The sequence below is a fragment of the Panicum virgatum genome, chromosome 5N, assembly GCF_016808335.1.
Source record: "Panicum virgatum strain AP13 chromosome 5N, P.virgatum_v5, whole genome shotgun sequence".
Lineage (NCBI taxonomy): Eukaryota > Viridiplantae > Streptophyta > Magnoliopsida > Poales > Poaceae > Panicum > Panicum virgatum.
This window is the reverse complement of record NC_053149.1, coordinates 37,411,788-37,432,685: the sequence shown is the minus strand read 5'-3', so window position 1 is coordinate 37,432,685 and position 20,898 is coordinate 37,411,788. Positions and strand designations below refer to the sequence as shown.

Sequence of the window (20,898 nt, the reverse complement as noted above, 5' to 3'; positions counted from 1 at the left end):
AAACCACTTTGCTCCTTGTCTTTAAGTGGTTCCCAATTGCTTTTCCACCTCTAGCCCATTGATGCCTCACTAATTCCTCCTACCTACACAAAAGTTAACTTCAATTGTGGCTACTGAAAGAGCTCTTGAAAGAGATGGACCATCTTTTTATGCAAGCCAAAGAAATCAATTTAGCCCCTTGACTGTTCTTTAAGTGCTTCCCAATTGCTTTTCCACGTCTAGCCCATTGATGCCTCACTAATTCCTCCTACCTGCACAAAAGTTTACTTCAATTGTGGCTACTGAAAGAACTTCTGAAAGAGGTAGACCATCTTTTTATGCAAGCGAAAGAAATCAATTTAGCCCCCTTGACTGTGCTGTCGTCTAATCTCTATCCTCATATTCAGTAATGTTTATTGTTCCATTAATTTGTGGTTGCCACATTGGCTGCTGGGCAACCAAATTTGCCTAGGTGGGTGTCCAGTCAGAAGAACACATATCAGAAATAACTAAAAGCCTTGCCTTCTCTCTCTCGTCCTTTGCTTTTGCTCATAGCTGAACACAAGTACTCAAGTAGTATACTTTTCTTTTTTCTTTTTATTTAATAGAATAAGAATGTGCTAATGCCAAATGATGTCAACAGACCATGTGGCATAACCACCATTGTGATATTGTGTGTACCAAATTTTAGTAACTGAGGGTACCAAGTAATGGGCATTTAGTTAAGGTTAGAAAATAGACTGCAGCAGCAGTAGGTGAACTTGATTTTATTAATTTAGTAATATGTAATCTGAAATGACTTGTTGAGCATTTTGGACATTACCATTGAAAATTGAAATCACCGGAAACACTTTTCCTGAGAAATATAAATTCATTTTCTTGTTGAACTAAACTGCAGGCGAGCAGTTACAATAGTTATACGAGGAGCTATTACTTTTGAATTTTATTTATTATTCTATGCAGAATACATTAGTTTACTTATATGTATATTAAATTTCTTTTATCAACCGTACCGAAGGTTGAAATTTGATTATTTTATTTTATCAAATATGTATAAGAAAACATGCTGCTATGTTTAATGGTTTCATATTGAATTTTTTTCTCGAACGCGCAAGAGAACTGCACACGGGTTTTGTCATCATATTGAATTGGCATTTAGCATTGAAGCTTCTACTGTGTTTTCTGACTGACTGGAAATAAATGAATCGATCTGCTAGTGTACTTGACTCGTATTTCTTCTAAAGATTTTTTTCCACATGTCGGTAATCAAGGGAGGTTGCCTCACGTTTCTATTAAAATTCATGTAGATTGGGGCTGAGGCATCTTGTTTGTTGCATAACTAGGTGGGCCAAGCTGTGTAAATTATAGCTCATGCAAAGCTTACATATTACCAACCTACTTGAGCGACAATAACTTTCAGTAACTTTAGTTATATTTTTAGCTATTATTGAAGCAAGTTGTCCCTGCATAGTAAAATATATTTTCTTTGAGTGGATGTCTACATATTTGAACTAACCAAATGTCTGATACAAAATATCCTGATGCCCAACCAGCAGTATTGAAGTAGTCTTCTTTGAAGTTCTAACAAACAACAGAAATGGGATCTGTAGCTCCTTATGCTGTTTCATTTTTCCTAAGACTTATTTATGGAGTCACAAACATACTCACCAAAATTGCTTTTAGCCAAGGCACAAGTGCATGTGTTCTTGTTTTTTACAGGTTTCTGATAGCTAGTGTGCTCTTGCTGCCCCTTGCCGTTGCATTTGAAAGGTATGCAAATTTGTGGCTTATTTGCTTGGATGTCATTTATGGAAGGATGTGCTGAGTTTGTTTTTGCAGAAAAACTGCCCCACCACTGTCATTCAAAGTCTCTCTTAAGCTATTTGTGCATGCATTATACGGGTATGTCAATGAACAACTGTTTCAGATATATTAAGTTTTGTTTCTATGAAACGGGTCTTTGGATGAAGTGTTTTTCTATGATGATGTTCAAGTGTGCATACTTAATTGAAATATACTCATAGCCTGATAAACTCTGACTTGGAATTGTTATTACTACATGGTGTCACTTTGTAGTTCTTGTCCAAACATTATCTGTTTGAACTTATTGGCATGCATGTGTAGCTTTGGATCAAATAAATTTATTTTTCTCAGCATATTTCCTTTCTAATCTTCCCTTAAATTTGGTTTCAGCAAACTGAATGAAGTATTATACCCCACATGGCCTTCATTCGTGGTGATCCAGTCTTTACCACTTACAACTGCTAACATATTCATTGATACTCCTGTTTCACAATGTATTTCCATGCCAACCATTGCGCACAGACAAGCTAATAGTTATGTCAAGTAGTTATAGTGTCATTTTCTCCCTGAAGTGCGAATATAATAATTTTGTCAGCTGGTGACAATGCAATTTTGTTAACGATCTTCTTGTTTCTATTTGCTCAGGATGTCTGCTTCTACGATCATATCTTACATTGGCCTCGATTATGTTTCAGCAACATCTGCTTCTGCAGTAATAAATCTTGTGCCAGTGTTAACTTTCTTTTTGGCTGTCCTATTCAGGTAATATTTTCCACGGAAATTGCTGTGTTCCTCAGAAAGGTGTGGACAACAGATTTTTTCATCCATTCTCTAGTTTAGGAATTGTCTTAGTAATTGTTAATTTTCGAATATTTGTACATATTTAACTTGTATATATGTTCAATAACACGTGTAGTTGTGTTGTGTCTCTACTGATTACTAGGATGAGACTATATATATGATCAATAACTCATTGCCTAGAAAAAAGGGAATATCTATTTAAAAACTGGAGTAGCTACCAGAATGGAGGTAAGAAAGGATCCAATTTTACTCCCTCCACTGCTAAGTAATATTCTGGAGACTGAGCGAGGCCCCTTGTTTAGCTGAAATTTCTTCTAAAAAGAATGTCGAAGGCTTGAGGTGAGACTTTTGAAGGTGTAATAAGACTAAACTTTTGTAAGTTGTGAGGTATTCAATGAACATACTCCCTCCGTCCTAAAAAACAAGTCACTCTAAGAATTTTAGGACAAATTAACAAGAAGCTAAAATGATGATGTTTGCCCCTATTCATCACCCATATTTAACACTAATTGATTCTTGCATGTCCATGCACTTTCTAAGTAGAGTAAGATGACTTGTTTTTAGGGATACATTTTGAATCCTAGAATGACTTTATTTTTGGGACGGAGGGAGTAGTAGATTAGTGAGACTAGACTTTCATGGAGCTGTGAATATTTCTGCTCTAAATTTTGTAGGATGGAGTCTTTGAACTTAAAGAGATCCCATGGAGTTGTTAAAGTTTCTGGCTTGGTGCTTTGTTCTGTTGGTGTTACTGTACTTGCATTGTACCAGGGACCAGAGCTGAAATCTTTCATCCATCACCGTCTTTTCCATCACGCAAGTCATGGTGGTACTAATTCTGCAAGGAAATGGATATTGGGAGTCATCTTGCAATCTTTAGCCGCTGCAATGTGGGCTCTGTGGGCTGTACTTCAGGTATACACCGCTAGCTCTCTTAGCATGCACTTATGTAATAAACGCATGTTGGTTTGCAGTGCATTTTTGTTTGCTCTAAAATGTAACCTGCATGGTACTTCACAGGGACATCTGTTTGGGGAATATCCATCGAAGCTGCTGAACACAACACTCCAGATAGCCTTTGCAACTGTTCAGTCTTTTCTGATGGCTTTTTTAATTGAGAGAGATTTTTCAAGATGGAAGCTTAGTTTGGATGGAGGCCTTGTGGCTATAATCTACTGTGTAAGTATAAGATCCCTCAAACTATGTTTGGATCATGGTAGAGCTATATCTCTAGAATATTGTTTTTAAAGATCTATGGATTTAACAATTACAGAGAGTGAATATAAGTCTTCCTGTAGAATGTGCTATTCCAGTGCTGTTCTATTGAGTTCATGAGAACTTTTACAATGCTTGGGGAGGCATCTGGAAGCATTTCATGTGTCTATGATTTGTGGGTTTAATATGAGGGAAGGCGTTGGGAGGCGTCAATGAGGAAGCGTCAGGAGGCGTTAGGTGTCTATGGCCGGTGGGCCCATGTGTACCGTAATGCTTCCCAATACCTCCAAAGCTAAAATGATTAGAAATTCATGACAATTCCTTTTTTTAGTTATTTTCTTCGATCAAGGATATTATGGTAAATTCATAAATATAGAAATAATGTTTTGAATAGTATAATTAGGGTGTATGATTTACCGCGAGCGCCAACAGGCGGCCCTCATGCCGGGGCTCCTCGCCGACCTTATGCACCCACACCGGCGGCATCGCCCTGTTCATTCCCACGTGCATGCGGCGGTTTTTGCCGGCATGAGACGCCGGCGCCGGCCACTGCCGCGTCGTGCTCAGCCGGGTTCCGGCGAGCGACGTGCCCCTAGGCCAGGACTCTGCCTCCGCACTCGCCGCATGGAAACCCCACCACCAACGAGCTGCATCTGCATTAGCATCGCCTCCTGCTGTGCTGCGTCTCCGGCAGGCTAGGTGCTCAACTCTGGAACGATCGAGACGGTCAATGTTCAATGCATCACCCTGCTGCACCTGTTCCTGAACATCATGCAGACACTGATAGGCCGGGCAGTCAGATTGCAGAGATCTGGAAGCAGGCCGTGGACTGAAGTCAGATATGCAAGGTCGCTGGTGACTAAACTAACGGTTATGCGTTGATCATCTACTCGGGCGAGATCAGCTAACTGAAATACTGAATGATCATTAAAAAAATTTCAGACCACGTTGTTTCCCCCCTAATTTTTATTTTAACAAAAGTTTACGATGACGGATTGGATCAGAACGAGGCAGTCAATGTTTCTGAGATGTTTGCTGTTGAGCAGATGATCTCAGGAAGAGATCCGGCTGGTTTCTGCTGAACCCTACCTGCGCAAAGAAATCATCACTTTGCCGTTGAAGATAGCAGCATAGGGGTGACATGATCCTCCATGTGTTGTTGTTGTGTAGAGATGCATTGCAGATAGACAGCCGCACCCACCGTACCAGACAAGCTCGAGCAGAGTGCGGAGCTTGGCCTTGGCGGCGCCGGACAGAGACAGGGCAGCACATATATGGTGGAGGCCGTGGAGGCACGCCGTCATTGTTGGCTTGGCGAGGCCGTCGAACTGGCGGCAGTGAGCTCGGACGCCTGCCATTCCGCGCACGGCGAGCAGGAGCCAAGGCGGCGGCACCGGAAGGAGGCGGTCGGGGATGGTGGGGATTTGGTATCCAATTACTATTCTACCCTTCAATAGTTAAAATTAATTAAAAATAATATTATGAGTAGGCATTGGGAGGTAAGGTATTGGAAAGCGTTGGAAAGTATTTCCAAGCACTGTAAAAGGTTTCTTGAGGTCATTGTCCTTCCAGAAAAAAAATGTACTGTGACTGGCAAAATATTTGAAAAACTGCCACTGGCTTGGTAAAGATCACCGGTTGAAATGGAACAACGCTAGTTGGAACTGTTACTTTTTAAGCTTCTTATGTTTCATTTTTACTGAACTTTGCAGGGCATAACACTTGCAGTTTTGTGCTACCTGCAAGTTTGGTTAGTTGACATGAGGGGGCCTGTATTCCTGTCCATGACCGTACCATTGACATTGGTATTCACTATCAACCTGACAGTCATAGGAGAAGCAGTCACCCTGGGGAGGTGTGTTTAACTGTTTATTCTAGTCACTTCACGGCATAAATGAGCTCTGCCTGTTTTGACAGTAGCAAATTGGTTGGAGTCTGCTTTTCTGATGCCCGATGCCATATTGCCATACTGTGATGTTCCTGTGCAGTGTGATAAGTGGAGCTCTACTGGTTGGTGGTCTGTATAATGTACTGTGGGGAAAGAGAATCGAACAAGTACCTATGAGCTCGCAAGGAGACGATGGCGGAAATGCTGCTTTGGATCTGGAGGAACAAGGATCAGCAGCATCAGTTCTCAAAACACAAGATTAGATCAATGCTGAACCAGACGTAGAAAAACTGAAAAAGATCTACACGTCACACTGACTCTGTACACCGGCCCATATATCTGTGGGAGACAGAACTGAAACTATATGCCAGAAATCAGAATAAGTTAGGTGTAGTCATACTGTTATTTCAGAATTTGAACGCTGCTACACGGCTGCCACTGCCAGTTTGCTATTGTAGAGAGTATACAGCCAACCCAAGGGGATATTTGGTTGTCATAGGTATAATTAAGAGGATGCATATTCCAAGAAAGTAACTAATTCATTTTGAGGGGTAAGCAAGTAACTGAAAAATTATAGGGTTGATCAAGCCAACAACTAGAGCCCACCTTCAACCTTTTGAGGCCACATGATACACGTGGAAAAAGGCCCCTTTTTCTTGTGGTACTTGGAAAAAGACCCGTTGAGTAACTCGTACATGATGATGCAGAGAGAAAATGCCATCGCCAAAGCTGAATCTCAAAACACGGATCTGGATAAACCATTCATCTCTCCACTAGCGGGTGAAGGTGGTTTCTCTTTGAAGGCCCGCATCATGATTTTTTTTTAATTCTAGATGTCCTTTCATGTTCACTTTAGAGCAATGCACCGATGGTATATGAAACCACGTCTCGCACTTCGGCACTATCTTCAAATTTCACCTTGATTATGAAACAATATATTTTCACCCTAAAATTTATAGCATTATTCAAATACTCTCTCCATTCCATTTTCCGAAATGTAGGTCACCATGTTTATAAAGAAATATATTAATAACTTATATAATACTAAATAAATACACTGTCAAGACATGCATGTATCCATGGTGGATTTGATGAAAGTAACTGAATATTGTAAACAATAGTGTATTTTTCTATAAACTTAATCAAAATTAGATAAATTAGGCATAACACTCTTAAAGAATTCTATGGTGATTCTGCCAATGTGCTACCGTGGTGCAAGTTGATATGATAGCTAGGTTTGGTTCAATTCACCTTCAATCATAAAGGGATCCATATATATACTCCATTTCTTTCCTCCCCTCACTATCATTCGCATGGCAAATAAAAGTAGTGGGCCAAAAAGACCGCCCATACACACCAGCCATATATTCAAACCCTCTGTTCGGATCACTGCTGGTTGGGTGGTTAACAAGCCAGCTGAACAGAGCGAAAATATTCCTTCGAAAAACCTGGTTAGGATGCTATTTGTAAAGCTCACAATGAAAATTACATGGCTTCATTGGTAATAATGAAATTTGAGGTCAACAAAGTTCAAGGTGTGATTTAGAGTTTTCCCTTCGTATTATGTAGGTGTATTATTGCTCTACCATCAGAATGGCTGTGCATGATGAATATGAACACTACTAGGATATAATATGAATGCAAGAGTACCAACCAGCTTCACTTACCCTAAGAAAAACACCTAGAACAATGTTTACCAAATTGAAATCATGTTTTTGGTATCTACATTTGTTTAATTTACCCACCCATGTCACCATGGTCCTTACATGGAACTATTTGCAGAAAAATATTTTGGAACTTACAATTTGAAATAAATTTATGGACCTTAAAAAATTTTCTAGAGAAGGAAGAGAATTTGCAAGATTTTGGTGCCAAAGCTTTAATACCAATAGTTTACATCATGTTATTATAATTAAATGTATATCAGAAAATAGGGTCCCTACGTAGGATATGCACTACCCGAGTTGTTAATCTCTGTTAGAGGTCCTACCAATCAATTATCAAGTTGATGTATGCTGACGCTAAAGTGAGGGCGCATTATCTTTCTAGGATCCACCCACTTGAGTATAAAAAAAATGATCCTGCATTATATCTCAGAAACTGCACATCTCCATTATAAAAGACCATGTTCAGAAGTTCCAAGAGACTGTTGAAGCAATGGGCAATAAAACAGCTTTTGTTGTCGCGTTTCTCGTAAGGGCTATATACGGAGGCATGCAGATAGTAACCAAAAACGCTTTCAATGAAGGCATGAGCACGACTGTCTTTGTTCTCTACAGGCATTTGGTTGCTATTCTGTTCTTGGTGCCAGTTGCTTTTGTTCTTGAAAGGTAATACAAGTCTTGAAACTTATTTTTATGGCATAGCACCATGTGAGGATGAATGAGAGGCTTCTTTCTGCAGGAAATCTGCTCCACCACTTTCATTTAAAGTCTCTCTGAAGTTATTTGTGCATGCGTTATACGGGTAGGTGAGCTTGGGTTCTTATTTTGTACTTATTGTTGATCGTTGTCGTTTTTATTGGTTTGGCCAAATGATCAGTATTGACCTGAAATCTGAAACATAAATGGTTATCAAAATCATCATGTTGAATTTAAAGGTCTATCAGAGATCTATGCTTGAACTACTTTTGTTTGCACATCGTTGCACCTCTGTCCGTAAGATGTTAGCCTCTCTGGTTCAGTCATTTGACCATTTCCCTTTTCTGAGTTGAAGTGCAGTATTTGTAATATTTCCTCCCACAGAGCGATCAATTTTTTTTGTTATTTTCCCTTATTTTTCTGTTTGCTTGTGAATTTTTTTTTCGCTGGCTGCACAGCCAGCAGCTCGGCTGCAAGGCTAAAAGCCTCTGCATTTGCTCCTTTGGCTGCAGCAGTGCACAGCCATCTCTTCCGAACGCTCCCGCAACAACTAACAATAACCCAGCCTTTGACAGCACATAGAACAGCATAAGTTTTCCTACTGATAGAGATAGTGGTAGATATGTGCAGAACTTGTCAAACTGATAGGTTCGATGGGTTTCTCTGTTCATAACAGCACATAGAACAACATAAGTTTTCCTACTGTCCATTTACTATATTTTAGCACAGTCACCACTCACTAATCTTTTGAGATCTTCTTCCTTTTTTTATTTTGCTAGGATTTCTGGAGGCATAAACATATATGGCCTTGGTCTAAGTTATGCCTCAGCAACATCATCATCTGCAATATTTAACCTCCTTCCAGCAGTGGCTTTCTTTCTGGCTGTTCTTTTGAGGTGAGGGGTTTTATTTTGTACTTGCATTTTTAGGAAGGTAGTGATACTAGACCATAATTTAGATATTTCAGGATTCTAATGTTAGAGCAAAGCATGCACAGCGTAAGCTGCAACTTTCTAAACTAGAGTAGATTTAGCTAATTCTCTGTTGTTTTCTTTTTGTATAATGTCCTATATATGATCCAGTCTTGCACGACATAGAACTATACAATAAAATTACTAGTGAAGTGACTATCACACAAATTGATGATGAAGTAAAAAAGCATCATATTTAACTTTTTTGTGAACCTAGAACGATCTTGAAAATTTTACGACCTCTGGAAGTTTAGTAATAGAAGCCTAGTTGCAATATACCAAAAACATGATTATTATATGTTTTCTCTTTAGACAAATTAACTTGAAAATGTAGGCTAGATTAAATTTTGGATATTCCTCGTTCTGTCTGGCAGGATGGAGACTTTGAACTTGAAGATGTTCCATGGGATTGCAAAAGTTTGTGGCATATTGTTCAGCCTTGCTGGCGTCATTGTACTTGCATTTTACCAAGGACCTGAAATGAAATCATTCAACCACCACCATCTTTTTCATCATTATGGGGTTAATGCTCATCCAAGAAGGACTTGGATACTAGGAATTTTCCTGACGACTTTATCAACTACATCTTGGGCTCTTTGGACAGTTTTTCAGGTATGATAGTTACAGGAGCTTCTATTACATATTCAAAGATCATAGCAGATCAAACAGACCCTGTTGGCTTCCTCATGACATTTATTGCACAGTACTTGTTCTCAGGGACCTATGTTGGAAGCATATCCATCTAAGCTGCTCAATACAACTCTCCAGATGATCTTTGCAACAATTCAAAGCTTTTTTATCGCCCTAGCGGCTGAGAGAGATTTTGCAAAATGGAGACTAGGACTAGACGCACGTCTCCTTGCTGTGGTGTACTCTGTAAGTAATGTCTGCTCGATCAGATTGATTACCAGTACGTGCATCTTTGTTTTTAGCAACAGATGAACATTTAGTTTTGAACTTCTTACTATTCCTATAGCCTGTAGGTAACAAAAAGTTGTTCTCTGAGCAGCAGAAAATTAATAATCTATTATATATTTATCATAAAAAAGTTTCTAGATTAAACTTTCTCCCTGTTGATCTAAATGGAACAAAGGTAATGGAATTAGACTGATGCTCATTAATCTTTAGAACCTGTTCAGAATTGTACACATTCCCCTAAGCTAATGCACTGTTTTGAGTGTGGGCATTTCAACAGATCCATTCCCATACTTAAATGTGTCAGGATTCAAATAAAAAATCAAAGTCTCTTCAAGTATTAGTACTAGCTTTCTAAGCCTCAGAGCCACATTCTATCCGAACCTAATTTATATTTTTTCCCCGTGTTGCAGAAGTATATTGGTTCTTCTTCTTATTAATAATATGTTTTATTAATGCTGGCTTATTTTTGTATATTACATTGACTATTTTTCCAAAAGACCATCAGTTGTTGAGTCTACCAAATATATGAATGCGATGCTTGTTTGTTTGAGACTGCTGAACACATCATGCAGGGCATACTTGTTTCTGGAGTTGCATATTATATGCAAGTATGGGTGATCGACAAGAGCGGACCTGTTTTCTTGGCCATGACAATGCCAATAACTCTGCTTGTCACAATAATTCTGTCTTTGTTTCTCGGAGAAGCAGTTACCCTGGGAAGGTGGGTTTGTCCTTCTGCATACTAGTTTCTTGCCCTCATTGTTCTTGTAACAATGAAGATGATTTATAATTATTTACCTGGAAGTCATTTTTTCCCAGCAGTATCTTAGGTGGAGTAATTATGGTTGGTGGTCTGTATAGTGTTCTTTGGGCAAAGAGATCTGAGCAAGTAGATGCCATCAGGAAGCAACAAATGGCTGCTCCAGCAGAGGCAGCATAAGTTTAGATCATGGATACTAGCGATTCAGTTTGTCAATCAGAACTCATGGTAGTCTCATGCTGGTTTGTATTTTGTAGTTACTGAAATTGAAAGAATTTTGAAGTTATACTAGCGATGTGGACCATCTGTTGTTCAAGGCTTAAGGTTCAAACTAGTGTGTTATAACCTGTTGGTGCACTATTATATTGCACCATTCCTTCTTTGTGTCTCTGTGTAATGATGTTACATAATACTTGAATGATGGATGATAATCTTTTGAGGAAATGAGGGAAGTTAGTAAGTGGAAAGAAGTAGTGGCTCACAACGTGAAAACTCCAGTTCATGCATATTAATAGAAATGCGATTGTCCTGATGAGAATAATTAGAAGGAACTATAATATCATTTCACTTTGAAGAAGGTACAAACCTGATTTAAAGACTCAAACAAACCTACACATGCACCTCCTATCAAATATCAATACAAGGTTCCTGGTTTGTCGATTGTTTTGTGTACTCATAGTTATATGGGTCAAAAAGGATTTTGATGTATTTGACATAGAACAGACATCCTCTTAATTTTTTGTGTTTGAAGTTATTGTACATGTGCAGCCACTGTAGAAATAGTAGCTCCAATAATGTTTTGCACATGAAGTTCCAAAAAATCGTCATTGAATAGACCACATTATGACGAAAATTCAGGATTCGTCATAGCTCTTCGACGATGGTCTCAGCCCCTGTTTAGCTACAACGAAAATAAAACGCGCGTCACAGAACAACATCTGTTTCATCACAGGTCATCATCGCAGCCCTCATCCGATGCTGAATTGTGATGAAACTAAAACGTGTGTCACAAAACTTCATCTGATAGCGTCACAAAACAGTGCGCCCTAAAAACCCGACTCGTCATAGAACCGGACCGGCTACCACGTGTAGCAACATGGACCCGCCGGCCCTCGTGCCACGCTTGTGGGTCAACTATGTCAACACGGGTCCACTGGAGAGGTGTGACCCGATCGTCCACGTATACGAGTGAGGGCCCAGCAGGCTGACATGGCTAACACATGTAACTGTAGGTCCCTGTTTGATTGGGCGAGTTTGTCTACCCGGCAATGACATGTGCTGACTGGACCCAAAGGTCGACGTGTCAGGGTTGTGTGTCAAATATGTCAACAAGGGGTCCACTGGATAGGTGGGACCCAATCGTCCATGCGTACCACTACGGGCCCAACATGCCGATGTGGCTAACATGCGTAACTGTAGGGCCCGTTTGACCGTTACATGTACGAATGCGGGCCAGCATGCCAACGTGGCTAACACGTGTTACTGCGGGTCTCGTTGGGTGGGTCTTGAAGGTCCATGTGTATGTGCAGTGGGGTCCAGCGTGTCATGGTGGAGGCCGCAGATAATAAGGCCTCAGTCTGTTCCAATGTTAGGCACAAAATGAAATTAATGTTTTAGGATCCAACTCGATCCGCCCCAGAAAGAAACACGTGCACGGGGTAAAACATGTGTGCCGCCAGCCCTAACAGATAGGAAAAAAATATGCTGCCACGCGGGTTCGAACACGGGCCAGGGCAGTTCGGCAATATGTATCAAACACTGCGCTAGTCAATTGTTTTTGTACAACTACACACTTTTATTTTATTATAACAAGAATAATACATACATTTGGCCCACATCGTTTCGCCAGTTCTCGCGTGACAGTTCCTTTTCCCGCGCACCTACGCGCGCCTCCTGAACTTCCCGATGACGAATTAGAACGACGCCCATTCCATTTCTCCATCAATTCCTTCACAGCTATAAATACGGATTCCGAGTAGTGCGAAGAAAATCAATCTCACTACTACAGAATAGGCCTTTGTTCCAGGCCATTTATCCCGGCAGCCTTTGGGCCCGGGACAATAGGTGGCTTTTGTCCCGGGTCCAACAGCTAGCCGGGCCAGCGGGGGGATAGGGGCCTTTTGTCCCGGTTGGAGACACCAACCGGGACAAAATGGGGGCCTTTTGTCCCGGTTGGTGTCTCCAACCGGGACAAAAGGCCCGCGTACCCTTTTGTCCCGGTTGGAAACACCAACCGGGACAAAAGGCCCCCATTTTGTCCTGGTTGGTGTCTCCAACCGGGACAAAAGGCCTTGGCCCCCCTTATCCCCTTCCCTCTCCCCCCGCCCGAGCCATTCAGCTCACTTGTTTCTTGTTGTTCTCGGCTCAGGAGAGAGGAGTTCTTGCTCATTTCTTCACCACATTTGTGAAGATCTTTGATTCCCCGTCCATCCATCGGCGCTAAAGGTTTGGGGCTTGTTTTTCTCTTCTTTCTTGGCTTGTATAGCTCATTTCATGCTTTAGAAATAGAGAAAATGTGTAGCTAGCTCATTTCTTGGACATTTAGCTAGATTTGCATATGTAGGGTGTGATTTTCTTTTAGATTTAGATGAGTATGTGGATAGTAGAAATTTTTAGAATGAGTGTAGACACTTCATGTGATGTACTTGTATACATGACCATATTGTGGATAGTTGATTTTTGTATTCATGAATGAATTAATGAAATGAGTATATTAGAATTTTTTGTATTATGAATGGATTATTCTGATACTCTAGTGATGTAATTATTCAGACTCACATTGAAACCATCTAGAAGCTAAAAAAATCTTTATTTCGAAACAAGAATACGTTGTTAATCTCCATCCAACGGTGATGGCACTACCTTTCGGGAATACACGATGCGCTATAAGCACGTCGCGAATCGGTTGGTCGCATCACCAGCACTTCTGATTGATAAGAAGACAATATTTGACGCAGTCAGCATGGACGTTGTTGTACTGAGAGCATATCAACGAGCATGCTGCCTGTGCCAAGTGATGTGCCTATTAATCGTAAATGTTGGTGCTGCGACTGGCCGATTGGTGACATCCTTGTACCGCACCGTGTCCCCCCGAAAGGTAGTGTCATCACCGTAGGGTTGAGGTTACTGACATATACATTTTCAGAAATAAAGGTTTATTTTTCTTCTAGAGGGTTTCTGGATATTGAAAAGAGTGTACTCCTGGAACTGAAGGGTGTCAAAGTAATTAGAAGTTATAGAGAATTCTTTCAATTAATTAGAGATTTCTTGAGGATTAATGATATATTTCATCTTTTTTATATGATTTCATTGTTATTTTTAAGAGTTATTAATCTGATCATTGTAATTGTAATAGTAAATAATTTTTGCATTGTAATGGTAAGAATTTATAATTTTGTGGAAAATAAAGGTATTTTTCAGTAAAATATGGCTTCAGCAGCTGGAGAGAGTGGCGCCGGTGGGGGTGATCGTTGTCCTTCTGAAGAGAAGGGCACAACTCGAGTAGGTCGTCGGTCCAAAAAACCTAGTGCTTTTCATAGGGCAGCGCTCCGTTATTTGGAAAAAGAATATAGAGAATGCATGGCAAGGGGCGAGGAACCTCCGTTTGATCTTGAGGATTTATTGCGGCGTTACGGTTCGTCACCACCAAACTCGGAGGTTTCAGCTCCGCCATCTTCTTATGCGCCAGCAAGAAATCCGTTAGAGCATTCTGCGTTCCAACGCAAGGACGGTTGAAAACCTATGTGTTGTTGACCGAATTTTTAAATTTCATGTATAGTACTCCTTTGTTAAGTTCTGTAATGGATTAAGTACTCCTTTTAATTAATCAAGATGTATGATGGATATTGCATATCTTTTAATTATTCATGTTATGTTACATTTAGTTTAATTTAGTTTTGATATATTTTATTTATTCGATACGTGTAAAGAATTCAAATCGATTTATTTAAAATGCAGATGGACCGGCAATGGATGTACAATGCTGACCGACGTTCGAAAGAATTCATTGATGGCCTGCATTATTTTTTGTCTATGGCTGAGGCAAACAAGCAGAATGGTTTTATGTGCTGCCCGTGTGTTCATTGCAACAATAACAAGGATTACTTATCTTCAAGAATCCTACACAGCCACATTTTCGCAAATGGTTTCATGGAGAAGTATGTTTGTTGGACGAAGCACGGAGAACAGGGGGTTACCATGGAAGACAATGAAGAAGAAGATTTTGACGACCACTTTCCCGGGAATGCTGGAATCGGTGCATTCGATGACGATATTCCCATGGAAGAGCCCGAAGTAGATGTAGCAGAAAATGATCCCAGCGACGATCTGGGGCAGGCATTGCACAATGTGCAGGCAGACTGTGAGAGTGAAATGGAGAGGTTGAAGTTCCAGAAGTTGTTAGAGGACCACCATAAGTTGTTGTACCCAGATTGTCAAAATGGATTTAAGAAACTTGGCACCACCTTGGAGTTGCTGCAATGGAAGGCGACAAATGGTGCATCCGACAAAGGGATTTGGTGAATTACTCAAACTTGTTAAAAAAATGCTTCCTAAGGACAATGAATTGCCTGCCACAACGTATGAAGCCAAACAACTTGTTTGCCCTTTAGGACTGGAAGTGCAAAAGATACATGCATGCCCAACGACTGCATCCTTTACCGAGGCGAGTACGAGAATTTGGATGCATGTCCCGTATGCAGTGTATTGCGTTAGAAGATTAGAAAAGATGATCCTGGAGATGTCGAGTGGGAGCCTCCCCGGAAGAGAGTTCCTGCGAAGGTCATGTGGTATTCGCCTATAATACCACGTTTGAAGCGTCTGTTTAGAAATAAAGATAATGCTAAGTTAATGCGATGGCACAAAGAGGAACGCAAGAAAGACTCGATGTTGAGACACCCCGCTGATGGGTCGCAGTGGAGAAAAATAGATAGAACGTACCCTGAATTTGATTTGGATGCGAGAAACATAAGGTTCGGTTTGAGTACGGATGGCATGAATCCTTTTGGTGAGATGAGCAGTGGTCATAGCACTTGGCCTGTGACTCTTTGTCTGTACAATCTTCCACCATGGGTCTGCATGAAACGAAAGTTCATCATGATGCCAGTGCTTATCCCGGGTCCAAAGCAGCCCGGAAATGACATTGATGTGTACCTAAGACCATTGGTCGAAGAACTCTTATTGCTCTGGGGCGATGAAGGTGTACGGATGTGGGATGAATACAAACAGGAAAACTTCAACCTACGAGCATTGCTGTTCGTAACGATCAATGACTGGCCTGCTCTTAGTAACTTGTCAGGACATTTGAACAAGGGATACAAAGCATGCACACACTGTTTAGATGATACCGATAATATATGGTTGACTCACTGTAAGAAGGTTGTATACATGGGTCATCGTCGGTTTCTTCCCATCAGGCATGCAGTACGAAAGAAGGGCAAGCATTTCAAAGGCCAAGCGGACCACCGAACAAAACCGATGCACTGTAGTGGTAAAGGCGTCTTCAACATGGTAAAAGATCTAGAAGTTATTTTTGGAAAGGGATCTGGTAGCCAACCTGTTCCGAACGAAAACGGAATGGCGCCCATGTGGAAGAAGAAATCTATTTTTTGGGAGCTACCATATTGGAAAGTCTTAGATGTTCGTCATGCAATTGATGTGATGCACCTCACGAAGAATTTTTGCGTCAACCTGATAGCATTCTTGGGAGTGTACGGAAAGACAAAAGATACAGTAGAAGCATGTCAAGAATTGCAACGTATGGAAGAACGAGATACCTTACATCCACAACAGCGAGATAATGGACGACAATACTTAAGTCCTGCCAGCTATACTCTTAGCAAGGAAGAGAAAGAAACCATGTTTGACTGCTTGAGCAGTATAAAGGTTCCATCTGGATACTCATCCAATATAAAAGGAATCTTAAATATGGCAGAGAAGAAATTTACAAATCTCAAGTCCCATGACTGCCATGTGCTTATGACCGAACTTCTTCCGGTTGTGCTGCGGGGGATTCTGCCTGATAACGTCCGGTTAACCATCGTGAAGATATGTGCCTTCCTCAACGCAGTTTCTCAGAAGATAATTGATCCGGAGAATTTGATAAAGCTGCAAAACGATGTGGTGCAATGTCTTGTTGGCTTTGAGCTGATATTTCCACCATCTTTCTTCAACATCATGACACATCTTCTAGTGCACCTTGTCAAAGAGATTGATATCCTCGGACCAGTATTTCTACACAACATGTTCCCATTCGAAAGGTTCATGGGGGTACTCAAGAAATGTGTTCGTAATAGAGCTCGTCCAGAAGGAAGCATCGCCAGTGCCTACGGAACTGAGGAGGTCATTGACTTTTGTGTTGACTTTATTGATGACCTTAAACCAATTGGAGTCCCTGAATCGCGATATGAGGGGAGACTAACTGGAAAGGGTACATTAGGAAAGAAATCTTATGTCTGCACAGATGATTTCTCATTCAAGAAAGCGCATTATACGGTTCTTCATCAATCATCCTTGGTTGACCCATATATCGAGGAACACAAGAAAATTCTGCTCTCCAATTTCCCGGAAAAGTCTGAGACATGGATTACACGTGAGCACATGCACACTTTCTGCAGCTGGTTGCGGAAGCATCTAATGCATAACATGGATATAAGTGAACAACTGTTCTTATTGGCTAGGGGACCATCTTGGAATATCTTAACATACCAAGGGTACGAGATAAATGGAAACACATTTTATACGATAGCCCAAGCTATAAAGAGTACCAATCAAAACAACGGTTTTCTACATTAAGGACATGTCCAGCAAGCCAAAGAAGGGGATAAACAAGCAAAAGGATGAGCCTAAGCGACACATAGTTCTATCAGGAAAGAGAAACATCGTTGGAGTGGAGGACAAGACAGACTTGTCAGAAGAATATAATAATTTTGTTGCCATTCCACCTTTCGAAGTAAATGCTGATCCATGCATCCTGCTAGCCAATGATGATGCTCCATACTTGCGCCGTGATCATAATCAAGGGACATTTGTGAAGAGAAAGTCTGTTACCGCTAATCATTCATGTACTTGAATCATTTTATATTATTGTATAAAAACATAATTGTAATTCGAATACTTTTATTATATATATACTGTACAATTATACTTTATGTGTTATATATATTGTTTTATATATTTTTCACTTAATTAGCAGACTCAATTATAATTTTCATTCAATAATGGATTACTCAACTAATTTTATTTATTTCATGAAATTACATTCACATTAACACACTATACTTTCTCACTAACACACACAATCTCACTAACACAAACTATCTCTCAAACTCACACACTACTCATTAATATCATGAAATTGCTTAATTTTATCTAAAATTCACTTTTTAAACATTAATATCATGATAGAATCCACTTTCTGTCGAAAAGCAACAGTTTGAAAAAATTTGTTCACCTAATGTATTTTTGCATGGTCAAAATAACAAATATGATTTCAAAAAAGTTAGATATTTCATTGACCCAATCAATTGAATGAAAATTAATTATTTTTGTTGCGTGTATCAAGTTTATATAGAGATAAGAAATTTTGTTCCATAATTTTTGGAATCATAATTTTATTAACTGAATTAACAAATGAAAGCCAATTTTAAAAGAGAAGTAAAAAGAAACAAAAACAAACATAAGATTAGGCGGGAACGAGGGAAAACGGGCCCCTTTAGTCCCGGGTGGTAAATCCACCCGGGACTAAAGGTGGGCCGTGGGCTGGGAATTTTCCCGGCCCGCCAAAAATACATTTTGTCCCGGGTGGAGCCACGACCCAGGACAAAAGGCCCTTTTGTCCCGGGTGGTGGCTCCACACGGGACAAAAGACCCCCCCTTTTGTCCCGGGTCGTGGCTCCACCCGGGACAAAATCACCCCACCCCATATATTTCTTCCCCTCTCCCCCTTTTCCAACACTTAGCCTTCTCTGCGCCATCGATCCTCCTCGCCGCCGTCATCCTGATCTGTGCCGCGCCGCCGTCGTCTCGCCCATCGCGCCCCCTGCTCCGCCGCGTCCCCGAGCGCCGCCCGAGCTCCGCCGCTTCCACGCCCCGGCCGCCTTGGACGACGACCCCGCCAGGCCACTCACCGGTAAGCCGCGTCCTGCTCGCGCCGCCCCCCCGCCACGCTAGCGCGAGCACCGGAGCCGCACGCCCGTACTGGTGCTCGCACCGCTTCGCGCCGCCGCCGCCTGGCCCCACCACCGCCGGGACAGCCACGCCGCGCCTCCCCTGCTTTGCGCCGCCACTAGGGCACGCCGTCGCCGTCCACCCCGCCGCCTCGGCGCGCGCGCGGGCCCCGCCGGGCCGCCGCCAGCCAGCCGCCGCGCGGACCGCCGCCGGCCAGCCGCCGCCGCGGGTCCCTTCTCCCCTGCGCCTGGCGCGCCACCGCCGCTGCGGTGTGCGTGGCTGGGCGGGGAAGACTCCCCTCCCACTGACCAGCGGGGCCCGCTGGTCAGTGGAGGGAGTAGGGGGTATTTTTCTTTATTTGTTGATTGATTTCGGCTGAAGCTTGTAAAATCCGTATAAAATCAAAGGAAAATGAGAAAAATATGAAATAAATTTTGTTAGATTTGTTAGAGTAAGATCTATGGAGGAAAAATATCCATGATGGCGAAATGACCTCTTTACCCCTGCAAAAATTTGCAGAGAACTCCTAACATCCGCCATCCCGGCCCGGACCCCGCCGCGCGAGCCCAACGTCCCCGAGCGCCGCCGACCTCACGTCCAGAGCCCCGCCTTCGCTTGTGCGCGCCCTCGCCGTACGTGCGCATAATTTTTACCGGAGCCTATAAACAACTAGAGTGAAATCATAATTTGTTGTTTAGAGTGAAATCATAATTTGTTGTGTAAATAAAGGTATATTTACAAATTTTTAAATGTATGAATGTGTATGTATGTATGTATGTATGTGCAAAGTGAGTTTAAATTTCTTTTAAATATTTCATGTATATTTCTTGAATTACTTAGAGAATATTTCTTGACTTCATCCATCGATCGTTACTTAGTGAAAAAACCGTCTAGAATATTTCATATATAGGTGATTTCAAGTTTATTTCTTGAATTACTTAGAGAATATTACTCGACCTCGTCCATCGATCGGTACTTAGTGAAATTATCGATAGAATATTTCTTTTATATTTCTTGAATTTTTTAAGGGTTTTATTTGTATTCATATTTTAGTTACGATGGACCCGCGACACATAGACGCGAAAGACGAACAGTTCCTGTTGAATATGATTGGCGAAGGTCAAGGAGATGTCGCTGAACAAGCTGATGATGGTAGCAATACCGACATATATTTGAATATGTCCGGTGATGGAATTGAGGCACCATCTACTCAGGATGACGCTGCTGCTGAACAAAGTGCTAATGTACATATCACAACTATACTTATTTATAGTGACAATCATATTTTCATCTAAATCTATATGAATACTATGAATGTTTTTTTATAGCCGTCTGGATCATCGTCGCAGCAGAAAAAGACGAAGCGAGGCCCAACAAAAAAACTGGAAGGGCGGTTCATTATAACGGAAGTTGGTCCAGATGGCGAACTGATCGCTCCAGAAGCTGCTGCCAAAAAATTCATAAGACAATCTGGATGTATTGTCAGGGACCACATCCCGATCAGCTTCAGGCTCTGGAAAGCTTCCAATCCAAGCGAGGAACGGGATGCGGTACCCGAAAGAGAAAAAGAATGGTGCTGGCGGGAGCTTAAGAAAAACTTCACGGTTCCAGCTGAATCCGAAGAGATATGCAAGCGCTGGACCCTGAGTAAGATGGCCGAACAGCTGCGATCATTCAAGAAAATTTTGATGAAGAAATATATCAAGACCGGGACCACACCCGTATTTACCGGCGAGCTCGAAAAGCTCAGGGGTCACTGGGATGTATTTGTGGAATACATGTCTTCAGAGCTTGGGCTTCAGAAGGTGCAGAAGCCCCAAGACAACGCCTCAAAGAAAGTGTACCATCACACTCTAGGCCAAGGAGGCTACAAGCTTGCAGTACCCAAATGGGAGAAGATGGAGCAGGATCTGCTTGACAGAGGCATCCAACCTGCGACCATGAACTGGCCTGAAAGGTCAAGGACCTGGTTTTATGGTCACGGGGGAAGCTTGGACCCATTGACTAGTGACTGCATCTATGGGCCAAACATCCAGC

The 20,898-nt window shown here is 41.5% G+C and overlaps 2 protein-coding genes across 2 annotated transcripts; both read left to right on the top strand.

Annotated features, from left to right (window-relative positions):
• Positions 1-1,542: 1,542 nt before the first annotated feature.
• LOC120675814 (WAT1-related protein At5g64700-like) lies at positions 1,543-5,949 on the top strand. Its single transcript, XM_039957023.1, has 7 exons — positions 1,543-1,749; positions 1,819-1,881; positions 2,428-2,544; positions 3,258-3,498; positions 3,604-3,762; positions 5,511-5,653; positions 5,787-5,949. Exons 1-7 carry the CDS (start codon positions 1,577-1,579, stop codon positions 5,947-5,949), a joined length of 1,059 nt encoding a protein of 352 aa, XP_039812957.1. The 5' UTR covers positions 1,543-1,576.
• A 1,894-nt stretch (positions 5,950-7,843) lies between these two features.
• LOC120675754 (WAT1-related protein At5g64700-like) lies at positions 7,844-11,071 on the top strand. The gene is made up of 7 exons (XM_039956963.1): positions 7,844-8,016; positions 8,090-8,152; positions 8,826-8,942; positions 9,392-9,629; positions 9,735-9,893; positions 10,508-10,656; positions 10,758-11,071. Exons 1-7 carry the CDS (start codon positions 7,844-7,846, stop codon positions 10,873-10,875), a joined length of 1,017 nt encoding a protein of 338 aa, XP_039812897.1. The 3' UTR covers positions 10,876-11,071.
• The last annotated feature ends 9,827 nt before the right edge of the window (positions 11,072-20,898 follow it).

Coding starts and splice junctions, on each gene's coding strand:
- LOC120675814 (XM_039957023.1), top strand. CDS start 1,577: ATGGGATCTGTAGCTCCTTATGCTGTTTCATTTTTCCTAAGACTTATT. Junction 2,545..3,257: donor TTTTTGGCTGTCCTATTCAG/GTAATATTTTCC, acceptor TAAATTTTGTAG/GATGGAGTCTTTGAACTTAA. Junction 3,499..3,603: donor CTCTGTGGGCTGTACTTCAG/GTATACACCGCT, acceptor GGTACTTCACAG/GGACATCTGTTTGGGGAATA.
- LOC120675754 (XM_039956963.1), top strand. CDS start 7,844: ATGGGCAATAAAACAGCTTTTGTTGTCGCGTTTCTCGTAAGGGCTATA. Junction 8,017..8,089: donor GTTGCTTTTGTTCTTGAAAG/GTAATACAAGTC, acceptor TTCTTTCTGCAG/GAAATCTGCTCCACCACTTT. Junction 8,943..9,391: donor TTTCTGGCTGTTCTTTTGAG/GTGAGGGGTTTT, acceptor TCTGTCTGGCAG/GATGGAGACTTTGAACTTGA.